The following is a 19,439-nucleotide window of genomic DNA, read 5'->3' on the forward strand; positions in this document are numbered from 1 at the left end:
CAACTTGCATGCGCTGGGTGATGGTGGCTGTGAGCATGAAAGTACCACCTCGGGGCCTGGCAGGAAGCCTTCCTGGAGTTGAGTCCTCTCAAGACTTGGCAGGGATGGGTGGATGCCCAGTTCCAGCAAATGGAAGCTTTAGTAGGTGAGGCTACTGGGTCCTTTTGCACAAAACGGCCAAGCACGCTTCACTCGTATATGGCTTGATTGGATTTCCACAGGCCTAAAAGAAGAGGAAAAAGGTAAAAACCTGAACGCTGTGAAAGACGAGACCTGGGTTTACCAGGGATGACCACATGAGTGACTTCGGGCAATGCTCGGCAACAGCCGGCAGTTGTCAGATCGAAAGTTAAGTGCATCTGGGGCTCAAAGACTATAGTCCCAAGGTAGGTGAGCAGTCACTGCTCAGGACTTGGCTGCCTGAGGCGCCGCTGAGGTGGCTATCTCCGGGCTGTCTGAGCAAAGTCAACCCCTCCCTGGTGTGGAGAAGTCAGCCTCTCGAGCCCCGCAACAGCCAACCCTGGCCCGGGCTGCTTGGGGACGGAGCTGTGCAGGCAGGCGCTCGGATTCCAGGTGTACGGGGAAAATCTGGAGAGTGACTCCGCCCCAGCCTGGGGATCTGAGGAAGAGGGCAGGCCTGGCCAGGCATCGCCCTTGCCCGCAGCCACCAGCAAGCTCCGGAGGACGAGCTGAAGGGTCGAGGACCCGAATCGAGGCCCCAACATCGGGCTGCGGGCCCGCGGGGGTGCAGGCGCGGGCGGGGAGCAGGGGAGAACGACGCGGGGCCCACCTGCAGCTGGGTTGTGGAGAAGCCGCGGCTGCTCCGGAGCAGCAAGGCGTCACAGCCGGCGGCCGTGCACCGGAAACCTCGGGCGCCCAAGCCGGGCCAGGGGGCGCCCGGGAGCAGCCGCGACACCTCGGCCTGGGGCTCCAAGGCGGACCCAAGTGACCCGGGCCACACCCGGAGGTCCAATTGTCTGGAGGGCACCGTTAGCCCTCCATCAACCAAGGTTAGCGTAGGACCCGCAAACTAAGCCATGTGGGACATCCGCCTGAACCCACCCCGGGCGGGGAGCACCGCTTACACGCCCCCCCCCATCCCGCCTGGAACGCGGGACACCTATTTCCATCTCTTCAAAAGTAGGACACCCGCCTGCTTGCATCTCGCCATAAGCGGTACACCTGGCTACTAGTCCCTGGCGGCTCCTCCAGGCACTTGCAGGCCACCAGCACAAGAGTATGCAGGTGGTCCATGGGGCTGTCACATATCACTTAGAGCTCCAATTCTACTTTTTCATTCCAAGCAGAAGTTGCTGACCTGATTCTTAAATGAGACTCAATGTAGTGGCACACAGTCTCTGGTGGGTAGTGAAAGTACTGTAGATTCCAGAGTTTTTACTTATCCATGAACTGCCCAAGTTCAAAGGCTACTCTGTTTAATTTTTGTGATTTTGCTATTTCATGATTATTTCTGTTCTGGCTGCTTGTTTATGTGATCATGATTATTTGCATGTGTACCTCCCACTCTTTTCTGTTCTTGGTACCCTGCAGTTCCAGCATGCCTCCCTCTACCGCGCTCCACAAGGGCTGCCATGTGGCTACTAGGACTTGAACTCAATTGTGCTCAACTTAACTACTAACTCACACTAGTAAGCATGATGACTTTTACCTTGCTTTGGTAAAGGCAACCGAACCCGCGGGCGTGGCCTTGTGTATTTTATTTACCATAGCAGAAAATTTAGAAAATGTTTTTTTTTTCAGTTTATTTGTCGACAACTTGTTTTTGTTATGTCAGGAAATGCAACTGTTTGTCAATGCAAAACAAATGAGTGCAGTAATCAAACTGGTATGCCATCTACCTGGTGCTCTTTTAGATACCATTATACTGAGCAGTCACTGAGATCTGTAGGAAACAAGTTATAGGATTTTAAAAATGAGATTGACTTCTGTATTACTGTATTTAGCCATTCCCGATTTCCTCAAAATATAAGACTTTAATTTTTGACTCTCTTCAAACTGATATTAATATAAACTCAAATGCCACCAACAGAAAATTGAGTGAATAAACTAGCTGTGTTAGCTTTCAGTTACCATCAACAAACCCCAAATAATAAAATTTTAAGATTGTTTTTTAGCTCAGTTCAAGTGTTAGTTCATGGACCACAAAGATGGTTCAGTGTACTTGCTGAATGATGAAGGAGAAGACCAAACACAGAACACACTGTGTGGAAAAGGATACTCACTGAGAGGTACACAACACACACACACACACACACACACACACACACACACACAATGTACTACCTCATAGACTAGAGAATATTTGAAATGTTTACTAAAAGGAAGGAACATTGGTATAGGAAGAAGACAAGTGATTTTGGAACTATGCAGTTGCATTATAAAACAAAATTCAAAAAATACACAGCACTCTTTGAAAACTAAAATGGGCTTAATTCTCTACAGTTGCTTCATGTAACACAAAGGAATACCTTAAACAACTTGGAAACACAATTTATATCTCCTTAGTGAGAGCTACCTCGAGACTGAAAGAATTAAAAAAAACAAAACAAAAAAGAACTTAGACTGTTCTCAGCAACGAGTGACTAGTGATGACACTGGGACTGTGTGGCATGCCAAGCTGAAATAGTGTAGTAGTAGCTCTGATGCTACATGTTGAACCACACAGGTCTATATACAAAGAAGCACCTCTCTGAATTATATGAAAATGAAATACATTAGCACTTTCAAATCTTTATTTAAAGCAGATCCATGCTTATTTATATTACCTTTCTTTTGTATTTAAAATAATATCAGTCTATATTTTAAATCATTTTTAGCCCTTTACAATATATGTAGCTTTTTTTTTTTAGTTTTAAACTGGCCAAGGATAAGGAAAATTGAATCAACTTTTTTTGTAATAAAAATAAGAAAAGATCCCCTAGAAGATACATGTATATAATACTAAACAAACAGTAGTAAAATAAAGCATTTACACTCATTCCTCTCTAATCTGGGGGATTTCTTTTAAACATTACCCATCATGTACTTTTAATAAGCATTCAAATAAAACTTTCAATTAATTAAATAATTGAGGGATGAGGGAAAACACTTCCTGAATATTCTTTTCATTTAATTAACCATAAAAACTGAAATTCAGGCGGGTGGTAGTAGCACATGCCTTTACTCCCAACATTTGGGAGGCAGAGGTAGATGGATCTCTATTAAATTGAAACCAGCCTGGTCTACAGAGCAAGTGCCAGGACAGGCTCCAAAGTTACAGTGAGATCTTTTTTTCAGGAATAAACAAACAGACAAACCTCAAATTCTTCAAGTCAAAAATCATCCATACTTAAGAATATTTTGAATTGTAATACCATGTAATTGGTACATTCTACATGCTAAATGCTATACAGTGCTCTCAAGAGAGGCTTAGTGCAGCAGCTTCTCCATCCAGCCTCTAAGATGCACCAGCGTCTGATACCACCAAGTGCCCATGCCTCTTTCACTCTTAATTCCAAGTATCTTTGTTGTTTCTCAAGAATGGAAGCATATAATTGCAAACTATTTTATGCATTACAATATTCTACTAGCATATGAGTAGAGAATTTTCAATGATATATAAGCAAATAAACTTAATGAAAGCTTAACCACCTACTGGATTATTTACAAGAAATTTAAACAGTTCTCCGTATCAATTTGAAGTGTATTGAAAGGTCTAAATATACACTAGTCAAATTAAAAGCAGTTTGAATATTAGCTACTAATTTGTAGATGAAGCAGACCATGTGATATAAATGGTTGTGTAGTATTTTATAAATAAGTTGAAAACACTTAAGATTTAAATGTAGCCGATTTTATTAATAAGGACCAAGAAAAATATTTAATGTTGATATTGTAGTATTTGGAGTTTAATACAGGAAATTTTAATTTCAAAGTCTTTTCTCTGCCACATTTTTAACTATTTGTTTAAAAAGTATTTTACATTCCCCAAACTACCAGTTTCAAATGCTTGTCAAGAATTTTGAAACTGAGGTTTCCTGTCTCTAACTCTACATTTCTATTGCAATCAGACTTGTCATCCTGCCCCTGAATATTTAAAGCTGATTTGTTCTTGTTGTTGCTGTTTTTCTGTGTTGTTTTTGCTTTTTGGGTTGTTTGTTTGCTTGTTTTTGAGACAGGATCTCACTGTGTAGCATAAGCATCTCGCTGTGTAGCATAGCCATTCTGGAACTTGATCTGTAGACGAGGCTGGCCTTGAACTTACAACTCACAGAGATCCACCTGCCTCTGTCTCCCAAGTGCTGGGGATTAAATGCATGCACAACCACCACCTGGCTTAAACATTTTAAAGCTGGAGAACAGTTAAGAGGAGGTTTCCTACTACCAAAATATAGAAACTTAATTTTATGACTTTGACTTTCACCAACAGGACATTTACTCATGCTACAAGTCGGAGAAAATGACAGCAGCACTGTGTGATGGAACACAAGGAACAAAAATAAGGTCACTTGAATCACCTTCCAAAGTCTCCATTCTGCAAGATGGCTACTCAGTTGTGTTCTGAAGTACTATTTCAAATGTAACTGAAACTTAGCTTTTATTTGAAATCCTATCTTCTCAATGCAGGGAGGGCAGTTTTAAGATCCTCACTGAATGCCTAAAACAGTGGAAGCTACCAACCTCCAGCAAGGTAGTCAACAGTGATGTTCATCTTTCCATTAAAGCGAAGAACTTGTGGTTAACCTTTGACATCTTCACTTTGGGGCCAGTAAAGAACATAGTGTCCACACGATGACAGTAGACACAATAGCTGACATGACTCAGTGACTAACAAGGGGTGTGAGCGTACTGGACAAATGCGGTCAAACAGTGAGATTCCAGCTGGCTACTCTGAGCAGCATATACACTTTTGCACTGATAAACTCTATTTCTGTAATTTCTATGTATTTTTGGATTATTTCTGAGCTTAACTAGAGTATAATCACAAAAGAACAGATAAAGAGGGGCTATGATAAAAACAGTTAGATAATTTTACAGGTCTAAAATACAACCTGATTAACTTTTAAACAAAGCAACATTTTGAAGAGGGCATAACTATGTTTTAAAGCTATTCTACACTACTTTTTGTTATTTTTTGCTTTTTGAGGCTTCAGTAAAAAAAAAATGTTGAACTAACAAAATTATAAAATCTCCAATTTAAATGTACTCCTGTAACTTTTTTGTTTTGCTATGGAGATTCTATTTGAAGACATTCATTTTTAATGTCCCAAAATACAACTGTATAAAATTAAACAAATAGTTTTTAAAAAGTAAATTGACTAATTTTTAAGAGTAAATTTTGTCAATGGTTTTATTATGTTAGATTCATTTCACAATGTAGTAAAATACTTCAAAATTACCTGCTACTGATGCTATCAGAATTTACTGCAAGCAAAATTTCCCACTTTTCAATTATGCCTAGCTAATATTGAATGTTTATAGCTTTCTTTGGATAAGTACCAAAAAAGGATCTACATTTGTTCATATTTCATTGTGAAAGTAACATGGAATAAATTTTCAAAACAGAAATATTTTTTAAGCTTAAATTACTCTTTAGATTTTCGACATGTCAGTGTGCCTTCGGCTTTTAAAAGAAAAAAAATCTTAGTTTATAATTTAGTAGTCACAAAACTGTAATAACCTTTACACTTGAATGCTGAAAACACTTTCAAGAAATATGTTGAAGATTTCAGTGTGAAAGATTTCAAAGTTTCAATATTAACATTACTCTGTAAGTCTCTCAGTATGTACAAACACATATAAATTATAGATATAATACAGTTAATTATATATCCACAATAATATGAAAACAGCAATCTTCTTTCTTAGCCATATTGCTATATGGATAAAGTAATAAATCTCTGTGCTGTTCAAGGCACAAAAAAAATGCTTTAAAAAATTTTAAAGAATAGTTTCAAAAATAAAATTCAAATATTGCACAAAATAATTTAACTGCAAATATAACTACATACTATAAAAGAATTTTTTAAAAAGTTTTTTACAATCTACAGTAAATCCCATTTTCTAACTCTATAAAGGAATTTATTGGAAGTCTGCATGTATATATTAAGTGTTTACATTCAGTTTGATGGGAATACAGATTTCACAAGTTAACTGAGCCTTTGTCTTAGAAGTTCATCTATTTGACTTTTATACATATTTTTTACATCTTCAAGATCCAGGCGAAGTTCCTCTGCTTCTTCTGCCTTTTCTCCATACATCTGCAGAATAGTGTTATATCTTTGATCCAAATCCTAAAAAATATTTGTTTATAATCTTTTAATGACCATGCAATCATCTACAGTTGCTATAAGTCAATAGAAACAACATTACAGGTTGATAATTTTAAAAACATTAAACTTACTTTTTAAAAAATTAAACTTATACCCAGGAATACAGAGCCAAAGAGAGGAATTTCTTTGGAAACTGCGATAGAGGGCTGAGTGGCTCAGTGGGTAAGAGCACTCATTGAGCAAGCATGAGGACCTCACTTCCAACCCCCAACATTTATATAAAGAGCTACACAGTCTGTAACCCCAGATCTGGGAAGAGGCTCACTGGAGCTGGTGTCCAGTCAGCCAGCTTACCCAAAAAGCAGCAAGCTCCAGCCTCAAGGAGATTCCTGTCTGAGGAGACTAGCAGGGTGGGGTGTGATCAAGCAGGGCACCCTCTTATTCTTATGGCCTCCGAGCACACATCCCAACATATACACAAACACGTGTACACACACACACACACACACACACACACACACACACACACCAACCATATTTCTCCACTAAATCTACAATTCTCTCCAAATAGGACTTAATCAGCCTCCTTCCCATTAATTTAGGTACCTTGATGAGATTTTTGTCTTGGTGACGAATGTAAGTATTGCTTTGGTTGGCATTTATCCCACAAGACAAGTGTGGGATATGCTTGCTTCAATAACTATTGGCCAAAAAAATCCTGTTTTCTTTGATTAGTACTAAACACTTTGTGAAAATACTAGATATGTAAGAACACAAGCAACATTCAACTACTTGACCTCTTAATTTTCAGAGAAGTTACTAAATCACACATACGTGTTTTATGTAAACTAAAAACATGATACTTAAAAACTGGATTAAAATGTCTTGAATGTATCACTAAGTGAAGAGTACTTACTCGGAGCTGAACTCGAAGCTTGGGGATGTCTTTCACTTTCTCCTCCAGTTCATCATTCTGATTTGTTAATTTAACCAGCTCTTCAGACATTATGGATCGAGTTTTTTCTAGATTGCTAATTTCTAGCTGAGAAACATAACCATCAAATGGTTTCAGTAAAAGCATATCTTGTTTAATACTCTAGCTAACAAAAATATTTCGTGTATCATTTTTGAAGAAAAACATATATTAACATATAACGCTGAGCAGTGGGGGGAAAGGGCCCCAACTTTCTTCAGAAGTTATTTATTTACAGGATTCACTATGCAAGAAAGAAGTGAAGAAAATACAATAATTTGTCTGAAAAAAATGCAACCACATTTTTCTCTAACCTAAGAAAACAACATACACTTCCATTATTCTAAGTTACTGGAAAAAAGCAGTGAAATGAAAACATACTTTAATGCTGTCCCTCCCAACTATGTAGGTTGTATTGCTAAGAACTTTCACCACTACCACTACCCGAGAAACTAAGCAGGACTCTCAAGCATAACACACTGGGCTATACCTATCAGTACACATCAACCCACTTCATAATAATTCAAATGGGAATAGGAAGAGGTATTCATTTTGAGTGTGTAAGTTTAACATCAAAAGCTAGAAAAATACTAACTCTTACTCCATTAGCAATAATTCTTATAGCTCCCTCCTATTTGTGTTGTTTCTTCTATATGTAGGTCTCTTTTATTTGACTCATTCCTTGCAGTAAGGAACTTAAGAGAAACTTTTCCTGTGGCACATGGGAAAAATAAAGAAGCATGCTGGTTCAGCACTTCCTTTTTTCTTGTTGAGAAAAGAGACTGGACAGGAGTGGGCTATCCCTGCTCTCAGATGTCCCTAGGTCTTCTCTGGACAGGCCACAGCACCCAGCATTTCCTAAGACAGAGCAGATAAATCTGCCTAACTATGGCAGTCAGTTAGGAGGCTCATTTGGTTCTAGTTTATATCATTTCTATATGTGATACGCTTGAGTTTTGTATGTCACCAATTCATCTTATTTTCCAGTGTGCTCAGAATTCAAGTGGAAATGAAGGCTACTACTTACTAGGACACAATATCTCATAGGTATCTACAACATACTTAATTTTTTTCCAATACCTGTAAATGACTAATTTCTCCTTCCCTCAGCTTTAGTTGAGACTGCAGATTTTCAATAATGCTCGATCCTGCTCCCATCCTTACAGCTTCATAAAGATTGCTTCCACTGGCTGATGTAGACATTGGCCCAAATGAATGATCATGAGATTCATCCTATTCAGTTAAAGAACACACACAGACAATTATCATGTTATATTCTATTATCAAGTTCAAACAAAGATCCTGCTAATTCTGGTTTTGAAATGTCTCTGAGTTTCTCAAAAGCAGAAACTCATCTGCATTTCTTTCCTTCAATAGCATTACATTCTGATGAATTCCTCCAACAAGGTCATGGTAGCAGACAACCTGACACTCCACGTTCCCTTACCATTACTCAAGGAAAGAACTAAGCACATGTAAGAAATACTCCATTACCTGAGACAGGAAAGACGTCTGCAGCCCTGCTGTATCTACTCCACTTATAGAGCTTGAGCGTGATAAGGTGGGAGTACTAGAAACAGAAAACGGTTTGTGGTCCTTAGGGAGAAAAAAAATAAATCTGTTAGACTGAAAGCAAAAAAATAAGGAAAGCAAGAAAATTTTCTAGAATTAATGAAAAGAAAGACATTGAATTTCTCCATAAAATGTTATAAATACAATTAATCAAAGGTAAGTCTAAGAAATATAAAAAACATTTAAAAATTAAGAGCTGAGACAGCAGGATGGTTCAGCAGGGAAAGATGCTTGCTGCCAAGCCTGACCTTAGGTCAATCCTAGTACTCATATAGTAAAAAGAGAGAAACAACTCTAGCATGTTATTTTCTAACCTCCACGCATACATCATGGGATGCATGTGCACACATGTGCGCGGGCACACATACACACACACACACACTAAATTACTCATAATATTTTAGTATTATTAATATTTATATTAAAGTAAAATTAGAAGCCTGCGTTGTCCCATTTATATTATAACACAATTATCCAGGTTTACTTTTTTTAAGGAAATGAAAAAGCTTTGGTTGAAATGCCTGCAGAAGCTAACTACTATGTAACATATCGTCAATTACTCTCAAACTTGCTGAAATTTCTGACTTACCTATTTTATTTTAGTGTACTAAAAACAAAAATAACAAAACACTTGGAGGCTGGAGAAATGGCTCAGCAGTTATGAGCACTGGCTCAATTCTAAGCAGGAACATAGTGACTCACAACTCCTGTAACTTGTTTCAGGGAATCTGACGCCCTCTCATGGCTTCCAAGGACACTGCATGCATGTGAGACACAGGCATATGTGCAGACAAACATCCATACAAATGAAATAAAACTAAAATTAAAAACCCCAAATATACTGAAAAGGTCATTTCCATCTTTATATACTATTTTAACATATCATGCTAACTTTCAGTATGCTACAATACTTCAAGTATAGGAAACACATTTTGTAAGAATTACCTTTAAGAGCTAAGGAGGTGGCTTAGTGAATAAAGCATGGAGACCAGAGTTCAGATCCCTAGAACCCAGAGAAAAGCCAGGCAAGTGTGGTGGCTGCCTGTAATCCCAGCACTCAGGAGGCACAGACAGGATTCCTGAGGCAAGCTTAGCTAGTTAGAGTAACCAGAATCAGCTACCTCCATGTTCAGCAAGAGACTGGCCTCAATAAAACAAAATAGAGAATAATCATGGAAAACACCCAGTGTCAACTCTGGGCCTCCACATGCATGTGGGCACAGATACACCTGCACACATGCATTTACATATTCATGGCCACCAAGCACATACACATGCAAAACATAAATTAAAAAAACAAAAACAAAAACAAAGCAGCCTCCCTACATTTACTAACCACAAAGATAGAGCAACCCAATTTTATTCTGAAGTTGCTTATGGACCATTTGCTAGTTTCAGTGAGAAAGCACAAAATTCATTTGAAAGTATAAAAGTATCTATAATTCAAAGCCAATCACAGGCCGATGTGAAGCACTCAAATGACTTCAGATCTGTTCTGCATGGAACACTGACAATGCTACCACAACTTACCAGTATAGTAATTTTAGACATGAGGGTGGGGGGTAGACATCAGAACATACAGACAGGTTTAAGACAACTAAATCACAGACCTATCCATGGTCACCCCCAACAGTTTAGCTACACAAATCAATTCAAAACAACACAATTCAATACCTTTTCTTTTACTGCTTCTTGAGTGAAAAAGACTTTCTTCCTTTCTTGCTCAACTTTCATTTTCTCCATTTCTAACTGACTGCATAACAGTGTCTAATGGAGAGAGATACAGTTAGGTAGTTTTGAGACACTAGTCCATGGCACCATGAGGCAACTGCAAAGCTCAGAGTGTAAATACAAGCTGCCATTTCATCAAAGACAAGGTATCATATCATGTTCCATATCACCCATCCTATCTCCTCAGCAGTTTGCTGCCATCCCCATACATCTCTATGTAAGCCCTTGAAGAACGGACACGATGAGAAATACCTTTTCTTTCCTTGTCTCTTCAAGTGTTCTTACATATTCATCTTTTAAGTTTTCTAATTCAACCTGGTACCTAGTAAACCAGAGGGAATTAAAATAAAGGTGACAGTACAGACTATTAAAAACTCTCCACTTGTAAAACTTCAGTTACATATTTAGCAGTCATTGTATCAGCAGCTCAGCATCGAAGACTTTCCAACTGACTGTCCCAGGTCACTGAGATGTCACTCATCAGTTAAAGCACAAGTGAAAAGTTCCGCTTTTCCCCCTGACTTTTCTGTTTACCAGTACTCTGAGATTTAAAATGAAACATGTAATAATTTGAAGACCCACCATTCCAAATTCAAATGTGGCAAAAAAAAAAAAAAAAAAAAAGCTTATAGAAGTCCAGACACTTCATTGTTACTTAACTACTTTCTTTTTTTTTTTTTTTTTTTTTGGTTTTTTTCGAGACAGGGTTTCTCTGTGGCTTTGGAGGCTGTCCTGGAACTCGCTTGGTACTCCAGGCTGGTCTCGAACTCACAGAGATCCGCCTGCCTCTGCTTCCCGAGTGCTGGGATTAAAGGCGTGCGCCACCAACACCCGGCTGCTTAACTACTTTCTTAACAGTAAATTTTCCTTGGACATCAAGGGTAATAACACACCCATTATAACCTTATGTAATTTCAGATGAATGATTTTATACCCTGTGGTTTCAGACTGCTATAAAAACAATTTCCATATTTCCATGCACAGTCACAATTCCTTCCCCCTTCCTTCCTTTCAGCTGGTGCCATTATATTCTTCTTTAAAAGACCACATTAATGGGACAAATACTTTCTAAAAAATATAAATACATATAGAACATAGCATATCATTTCAAAAGAAGTGCAATGGATCCTAGCACTAGTTTAATGCATGTCACTAATGACCCTGATTTTAAATATTGCAAGGTATTCATTCTTAGTTCTCAAACTAACATACACACTTTCCAATAGTGATGTAAAATGCCATGGGAACTACAGAGAATGCCACATAAATATACTCACCTATTATTCTCATCTTCCAGTTTTCTTAGTTTATTTTTCTCTGACTCTAGCTGGGCCTGAAGTCTACTGTTTTCCTGTCGTAAGAGGGCATTCTGTGACTCCACTGAAGACATCTGGATTTTGTTGGCAAGGAGTTCTTCTGTAGCTGCACGCTCTCTTTCAACTGCAGCAGCCAACAAAGTCTGTGACTCACCTGATTATGAAAGAAAAGTCATCACACATAAGCCAGGGAACGATTGGACACCAGGCTGGTTCTGACTTCAAACTTCTAATGATTCAAATTTGCAGACTAAGACAGGACTATCAACGGAGATAAGCAAGCCAACATTAGTTAATGCACAAGGTAACATTTTCACCTCAGAGTGTAACAGGATAGTGAATCAACAAACAGCTCTGGAGCAACCAATTACTCACAGAAAAGGTACAAAATATCCTACATGAAAATTAACCCAAAATGGTTGACAGACTCCAAAGAAAATCTTCAAAATCTAGATCAGGGAAAGATTACTTCGACTTGGCACCAAAAACATGAGTTCAGAAATGCAGATCAATAAAATAGAGCCCATCAAAACGTTAAACTTTCGCTGTAGGTGAAGAGGGTGAAAAGACAAACAGGCTAGGGATGTAGCTTAGCTGGTTGTTTACATGTATAACATGTATGAGGTCATGATTCATCCCCAGCACTGCATAAACCAAGGGGGGTGGTGCACATCTATAATCCTATAAGACTCGGTGATAAAGACAGGAGAATCAGGAGTTCAAGGCTATCCTCTGCTACCTAGAAAGTTTGAAGGCCAGCCTGGGCTGTATGAAGCCCTGTCTCTTTTGTTTTTAAATAAAAAGACAAGACAAGCTACAAACTGGGAGAAAATAAATGCAAGTCACATATGTAGGTTTAGTGCTTAGAATATAAATAGAACTCTCAAAAGTGAAATATATATACAGTTGAGTCAAAAACTAAGCAAAAGCTATGAACAGACAGTTCATTTTGAAGGTGGGTAAGTGGAAAATAAACACAAACTGATACTCAATATCAGTTGTCACTAGGGAAATGAAAACTAAAATTATGAGATATAAGAATTTCTGAATGGTAAGTGAACAAATAAATGACCAAACAAATAAATTAATAAACCAGGGACAACCCAAAATGCTATCAAGGCTGTGAACCAACTTGATTACTCCCACTGGTAATCTCTGAAAGCTAAACAAGAATGTCCAAATGGCCTAGCAACTGCATATTTGTTCCTTCATTCAGAGACATTAAAATTTACAACCACACTCACTCCTGAACAGGAACATTTACATCACTTTATCCATAACAGTCAAAACCCGGAAACAGCCAAGATATCCTCCCCCAAGTAAGCAGTTAAACAAACTATAGAAACAGACATTCCAGAGACTGTCATGTAGCAATCAAAAGACAAAAGTTACAAACATTGGTAACTTTTTAAAATTTTTTTTATTTATTTGTGTACACTAGAGGTATATGAATAGAGTAGCACTCTCTATTCAGTCATCCCCCTCAGCCAATTTCAATGTCCCAAAGTTAAATTAACAGAACAGGGAAGCTGCCCTGAACTGAACTCAACACTTTGGAGTGATAACTTCTATGTGCATTTCAGGAGGCCCTGTTTGCATTAGGGCAGCCTGGAGGGACCCTGTACATATTTATAGAGCTTCTCTCTCAACAAAACAGCATCCCCAAAAGCTTCCAATGGTTCACTAAACATCACTTGAAAGTCAAGAATCTAGTTCGCCACCCCATGACTGACAAAAAGTCACTCCAAGACAGAGTCTGGAGTAAAGTAAGTGACTTGCTGCTGACTGAAAATACAAACACAATACTATACCAACCCTTATCTCCTGACCTTCACTCCTATGTTTTGTCACTAAAACATGTATCTCCTGTGGTGATATATTATTTATGACCTTAAAAAGCTTACCTGAGGGTTCAGAATGCAAAGCTAACCACAAGCCATAAAGGTCAGGCAGTGGTGATATATACCTTTAATCCCAGGAGTCATATTAGCTAGCCATAGAGCTAGGGGGTGGTAGCACACACCTTTAATCCCAGGACTCAGAAGATAGGCAGATGAGTCTCTGTTAGTTCAAGGCCACACTGAGCTACACAACATTGACCCAGTCCTAAAGAGAAACAGCTCACACAAAGGTGATCTCAGCACTTGGGATCACATGCCTTTAATCCCAGCACTAGGGAATTATGAAACGAAGAAGCAGAGGGTCTCAAGTGGAGATTTAGTTTCCAGAGATGGAGAACTATTGTTTCTAAGGATTCGTGGAGAAAGCATTGCACTCTGAGGATTTGTGGAGACAGGATCACCCTTTCAGTTTGAGGTAGAGGTAAGAGCTAGTGGCTGGCTTCTTTGCTTATCTGACCATCAGCATGAATCCCAATATCTATCTCTGGGTTTTTATTTTTCATGTTACAATCTCCCAAACCTCACATGGGATTTTTTAAGAACCAGAAGGTATGCAAGAAGTTTTCATGAGTCTGTTAGCTTCTGGATATCCAGTATATATACATACCACTTGCCTATGACTACAGAGCAACACCTTGACATTGTTTTCTTAAGAGCAGCGAGAAGTAGCTCAAGGAGTATCTATAAGGAAGCAGAATATGCAGTCTTAAGACTCCATCATATCTGTCTTCTAGGATTTCATCTTGATCCTTCAGACTTGCCTCTGCTTCTGGAATTCTATACTATCTGGAATTGTACCTGATACCTATTGCTTACATTCTCATAAACAAACTAGAAAGGGGTCAGATGTAGCAAGGGATAAGGGACAAGGAAGAGATTTGCCATCTATAAAAATAAGTCAAAGAACCAGGACGAGGGAGATAGCTTAGCCAAGTGCACACACAGGTCTCGAGGTTAAGAGCCCCAGCACCATAAAAAAGGAAGGTACAGAGCCGGGCGTTGGTGGCGCACGCCTTTAATTCCAGCAATTGGGAGGCAGAGGCAGGCGGATCTCTGAGAGTTCGAAGCCAGCCTGGTTTACAGAGCGAGTTCTAGGACAGCCTCCAAAACAATACAGAGAAACCAAAAAAAAAAAAAAAAAAAGGAAGGTGCAGGAGTGTGTGTGATCCCATAGCTAGGCAGACAGACACAGGAGGATGCATGCAGCTCACCAGGCAGCCAATCTAGCCAAATCAGTCAGCTCCAGGTTCAGGGAAAAAAATAAGGGGGGAGAAGCAACTGATGAAGACTCCATATATCAACTTCTGGCCTCCACACACATGCACTTAGTATGTGCACATAAATTTTCACACATACTTACACATACAAACACAAACACACACATACACAATAAATGAAACAGCAAGCGTAAAGTATCTGACACTGTATAAGGAAAACTAATTTAGAAGAGTCATCATTTGAGGTATTAATATAAACATGAAAAAGGGGGAAACAAATCTATACATGTTAGACACCAAATGTCACCGTGAAGTCAGATGAATTTCAATGTCATACCACTATCCTACTTCTATACACAAGGCAAAAACTCTCCTGCATCAAACATAAGATACGAAAGAGATTACCAAGCCTATCAGAAAGATTCTTCTCTAACATCTCCCACGATGAAGTCTGAGAGCCTAGAGTTGCCTGCAAATTTTCTATCTGTCGGAGCAATGGTCTTGTTGTTGATGAAACACTTTGACTCAGTTCTTGGTTTCGATTCTCTGCTTCTTGGAGTCTCTAAATCAAAAAATACTCACATTATTATCACTGACAGAAACAAAAACACTAAAAACACCAGCAAACCCAAACTTCAGAAAGTTTTTCCAGGAGAAAGTTATTAGCTTTTTTACTTAAAAAAAAAATATATATATATATATATATATATATATATATATCTGTATCTACTAGATAGATAGATATTGAATACAAAGCAAATATATCATGATAAAATTACTTTCTTTAAAACAAAATTAGAGATTTCTCTTTTTTCATTTCTTTCAGGGGATTACTTTGGTTCCCATAAGCTACAAAAATACATCCAATGGCATGTATAGTAGGAATGCTTTCAATTCATGAATATGAGCCCAGTGAGTGATCATGTTACTCCAAGAAGACACACTCTTGACCTCATGCTTGGGAAAGCTGTGACAATACCTGCTGAAGTTCACTGATCTCATGGCGTAAATAATCCTCTTTCCTGGCAGCTGTCTGCTCTGCCCGTTGCAGTGCTAGCCTAAGGTCCCCCACCTGCAAGACAAAGGACACTCTCATTGTCAGAACTTGGCTGTAACTTCCTGCTGATGACATTTGTGTTGAGTTTTTATGTATGACACTTCACACTAAACAAAGAACTCACATCCCACTCCTTAAACAATGCCAGAGCTATAAATATATTCACTATTCAAGAAAGCACTCTGTTAGCCAAAGAAAAGCATGGAAGTATGTACAGTCCTGACATACAATAGAGGGGAGATCATGTACCCATGAACATTTGCCACAACACAGGATGTGAGAACTAGATAAGTTATAAATGAGTAAGTAAAAAAAAATAAAATAAAATCTAGGCAATAAACTAGGTGTGGTGGCAACACCTGTGATTTCAGTATGAGCATTTCAAGTTCCAGGCCAGCTTAGGCTACGTAGAAAGTTCCAGAAAAGTCTGTGCTACATAGTAGGCCCTATCTGAACCCAATAAACTAAAATTAAAGGAGACAAGTGTTAGCAGAGTATGGTGGTGTGTGCTTGCAGTCACAGCTATTAGGGAGATGCTGAGATAAGAGCTAAGGGTCACTAGAATAACATGGCTAGACACTGTTTCAGAACAAAAACAAGGAAGAAAGTGCCACTTATACATATTTGCATACTTTGTGCCTACCATGGCATCATATTTAAATAATCAGAAAATTATGTCAGGCCTCTGTCTGGTTATTGCAGTCCTGAAGACTCACTCTATGGAGCATACAGATATGTCCCGCAGCATTAGCAAGCAGGGCAACAACAAAATGAAACCAGAACTCTAAATAGCCATCAGTATTGTAATTTGCTTTCAAATATTGATAGATGAACATAAGCATTAAAAATTACAATCAAGACATAAAATATTTATTCATCCTAAATGAAAGGACTATAATATCTATGGTTATTAATTATGAGAAAAAAGACTAGATGGAGATAATCTTAACAAAAGCAACATACAAAATGACCAAACCTTATATAGCATGGTGGTCTTAAGGATGACAGTCCCATACTCTATTCCTTACTCCCTCAATTTTTCTTTATTATTGTAATGTATTTTAATTTGAAAGAATTTTTCAAAATTGGCATATGTCTGTGAGCAAGTGTATGCATGTGTACTACATGTGTACAAGAACCCATGGAAGTCAGAAGAGGTCACTGGACCACCTGAACTAAAGTTATGGGCAGTTATAAACTGTCATGTGTGATCTGTGAACCAAACCTGCGTCTGTAAGAGCAGTATGTACTCCTAACTGCTGAGCCATCTCTCCAGCCCACTAATAGGTGGCAGAAATGCATGGATATATGGAACATGGCATGATTTACAACAGCAAAACATTGAAAACAATACAAACTCATCAAATATAGCTGAAAATTACATAGCCAAGTGGCAAAAAACTAAAACTCGAAAGTCCTACTATTATGCAACCATTAGAATAGTTTGAAGAGGTGGCTCAACTGTTAAAGGCAAGGTTCCTAACCAAAACTATAAGAACAGTCTAGTAAGTACGTAAATCAAGTTGTATAAAACAGTGTAAGTAGTAGTCTTAAATGTGAGAAAAATGGAGACACAAATGTGCCTGGGTGAATTGATTAAAAAGCAGGCATATGTACTTCCTGCATTTATAATTGAAACACTGAAAAGATAAGTCAAACACTGATAAAGTGGTTGCTGTTCACACAGAGAAGAACAATAAGGCAGGACAACTTAGGAGCAAATTCTATCTGACTATATTTTGCTATATTTTCATCTGTAAGTAATTTATCCACCAAAAATGCAAAACAAAACCAAAAGTTAATTGAGGTTGCTAACTCTTTTGTGATTCTGGTTTTTTAACAGTGCTGGGAAAACTAGGTATCTGTATACATAAGACCTAGTGTGGAATGTAGCTGTAGCTCAGTAGGAAAGCACTTGTCTAGCACACAAAAGGCCCTGGTCAGATACCCTGCACCGAAAAACATCAAACAAAACAAAGTGCAATGAATATTTACAGCAGCAGCATTAATGATAGCTAAATAGTGTAAGTATCTCAGATGTTCAATAGTTGATGATTTTTTAATTTTTCAAGATAGTGTTTATCAGGCCTTAAACTCACAGAGATCCACCTGCCTCTGCCTCCTGAGTGCTGGGAGTAAAAGCATGTACCACGGCCATCCAACAATATTTGATGATTTTGAAAATAATGTATGCCAAACTTTATTTCTTCCTTCATCAGGCTCATGAATTGCCAGAAATGTTCAAATACGTTCAAGAGTCAACTGTATAATATAATGTAGTCTCTTGAAACTATATGTTTTAATTATACGCATATACATTACTCTGGCAACAGGATACCTAGTTTCATAAAATTCTCCTTCCTCTGGCAGTGCTGGGCCCTCTGCATATAGGAGGCAGAGGCTCTACCAGTGAGCTCCATCTCCCACACTACACACTTACAAATATGTATGAAACTCACAGAAACCCAAGCAGTAACAGCATGGTATGTGCATCACACTAAGGCAGGGGTTCTCAACCTTCCCAATGCTAACCCTTTAATACAGTTCCTCGTGTCGTGGTGACCCCCAACCAGAGCGTTATTTTTGTTGTTACCTCATAACTTTATTGTTGCTACTGTTATGAATCATAATACAAACACCTGTGTTTTCTAATGGTGTTAGGCAAACCCTTTGAAAGGGTTGTCCAACCCCCAAAGAGGTCCTGGCCCACAGGTTGAGAATTGCTGCACTAAGGACAATTTAAAAACACACAAGTAAGGTTTGTACAATCCAATACTCTAAAACTGTCAGTAACATAATCATAGAAGCCTACCAGACGTACCTCACGTAAGAATAGATTCACATTTGCTGGTGAACTGCTTCATTTTGCAAAAACACTGACTAATACATATAAGGTGGCTTTAACCACCCATTGCCCACCTGAAGCGCTAGCGCCTCTTGCTGCTGACGGGCTTCTTCCTGAGCCTTCTCCAGTGTGGCAGAGAGTTCTTCCTTAGCCTTCATCTCACGCCTCAAAGCAGCTTCCTGCACCTCACTGTCCTTAGCAGCATTTGCTTTGTGAAGATCAGTAAGTTCTCTTTCAAAAGTAGATAGATATTTTTCATTTATTAATAGATCAATGCAAAAGAAAACACTTACCCACACTAATGCCATGTACCAGAAATCTCAAAATAACAGAAAGCACACCTTACAACAACACTAGCCATTATTAGGACTCTACTGGACTTGCTTTGTCCAATAATAAACTCACTCATAAATAAATGTATAAATGTTGCTAGCAGTCAGATAATGGAAAACTCTCAGTATTTAAGAGCACTGACCATTCTCCTGGAGGACCTAAGTTCAATTCCCAGCACCCACATGGCAGCTGACAACTGCAGAAACTACAGTTCTAAGGATC

The 19,439-nt window shown here is 38.6% G+C and overlaps 2 protein-coding genes, 1 long non-coding RNA gene and 1 other non-coding gene across 5 annotated transcripts in view; 1 reads left to right on the forward strand and 3 right to left on the reverse strand.

Moving 5' to 3' along the window:
- The window catches only part of Eogt (EGF domain specific O-linked N-acetylglucosamine transferase), a 33,715-nt gene extending 33,496 nt beyond the window's left edge, over window positions 1–219 (reverse strand). The window contains exon 1 of the mRNA XM_005071188.4: window positions 1–219. The gene's annotated coding sequence lies outside the window, so the exon portion shown is untranslated.
- On the forward strand, window positions 131–4,742 carry LOC121137267. Of its 2 annotated transcripts, none has more exons than XR_005874523.1 (3): window positions 131–242; window positions 1,552–1,649; window positions 4,430–4,742. It is a non-coding gene; the product is annotated as an uncharacterized LOC121137267 (long non-coding RNA). The 2 variants fall into 2 exon arrangements; XR_005874522.1 differs by lacking the exon at window positions 131–242 and adding an exon at window positions 262–386.
- The window catches only part of Tmf1 (TATA element modulatory factor 1), a 25,283-nt gene continuing 9,681 nt past the window's right edge, over window positions 3,838–19,439 (reverse strand). Inside the window, exons 8-17 of the mRNA XM_005071190.4 lie at window positions 18,959–19,115; window positions 15,962–16,054; window positions 15,388–15,544; window positions 11,826–12,018; window positions 10,801–10,870; window positions 10,492–10,584; window positions 8,740–8,841; window positions 8,326–8,478; window positions 7,189–7,314; window positions 3,838–6,293 (exon numbers count right to left, since the gene is read on the reverse strand). Of these exons, the coding sequence (XP_005071247.1) occupies window positions 6,150–6,293; window positions 7,189–7,314; window positions 8,326–8,478; window positions 8,740–8,841; window positions 10,492–10,584; window positions 10,801–10,870; window positions 11,826–12,018; window positions 15,388–15,544; window positions 15,962–16,054; window positions 18,959–19,115 (1,288 nt within the window). The 3' untranslated portion in view covers window positions 3,838–6,149. The remainder of the gene's footprint in view (window positions 6,294–7,188; window positions 7,315–8,325; window positions 8,479–8,739; window positions 8,842–10,491; window positions 10,585–10,800; window positions 10,871–11,825; window positions 12,019–15,387; window positions 15,545–15,961; window positions 16,055–18,958; window positions 19,116–19,439) is intronic.
- On the reverse strand, window positions 13,293–13,423 carry LOC121137348. Its single transcript, XR_005874602.1, has one exon. It is a non-coding gene; the product is annotated as a small nucleolar RNA SNORA36 family (small nucleolar RNA).

This window comes from Mesocricetus auratus, unplaced genomic scaffold (assembly GCF_017639785.1).
Source record: "Mesocricetus auratus isolate SY011 unplaced genomic scaffold, BCM_Maur_2.0 Super-Scaffold_100676, whole genome shotgun sequence".
Lineage (NCBI taxonomy): Eukaryota > Metazoa > Chordata > Mammalia > Rodentia > Cricetidae > Mesocricetus > Mesocricetus auratus.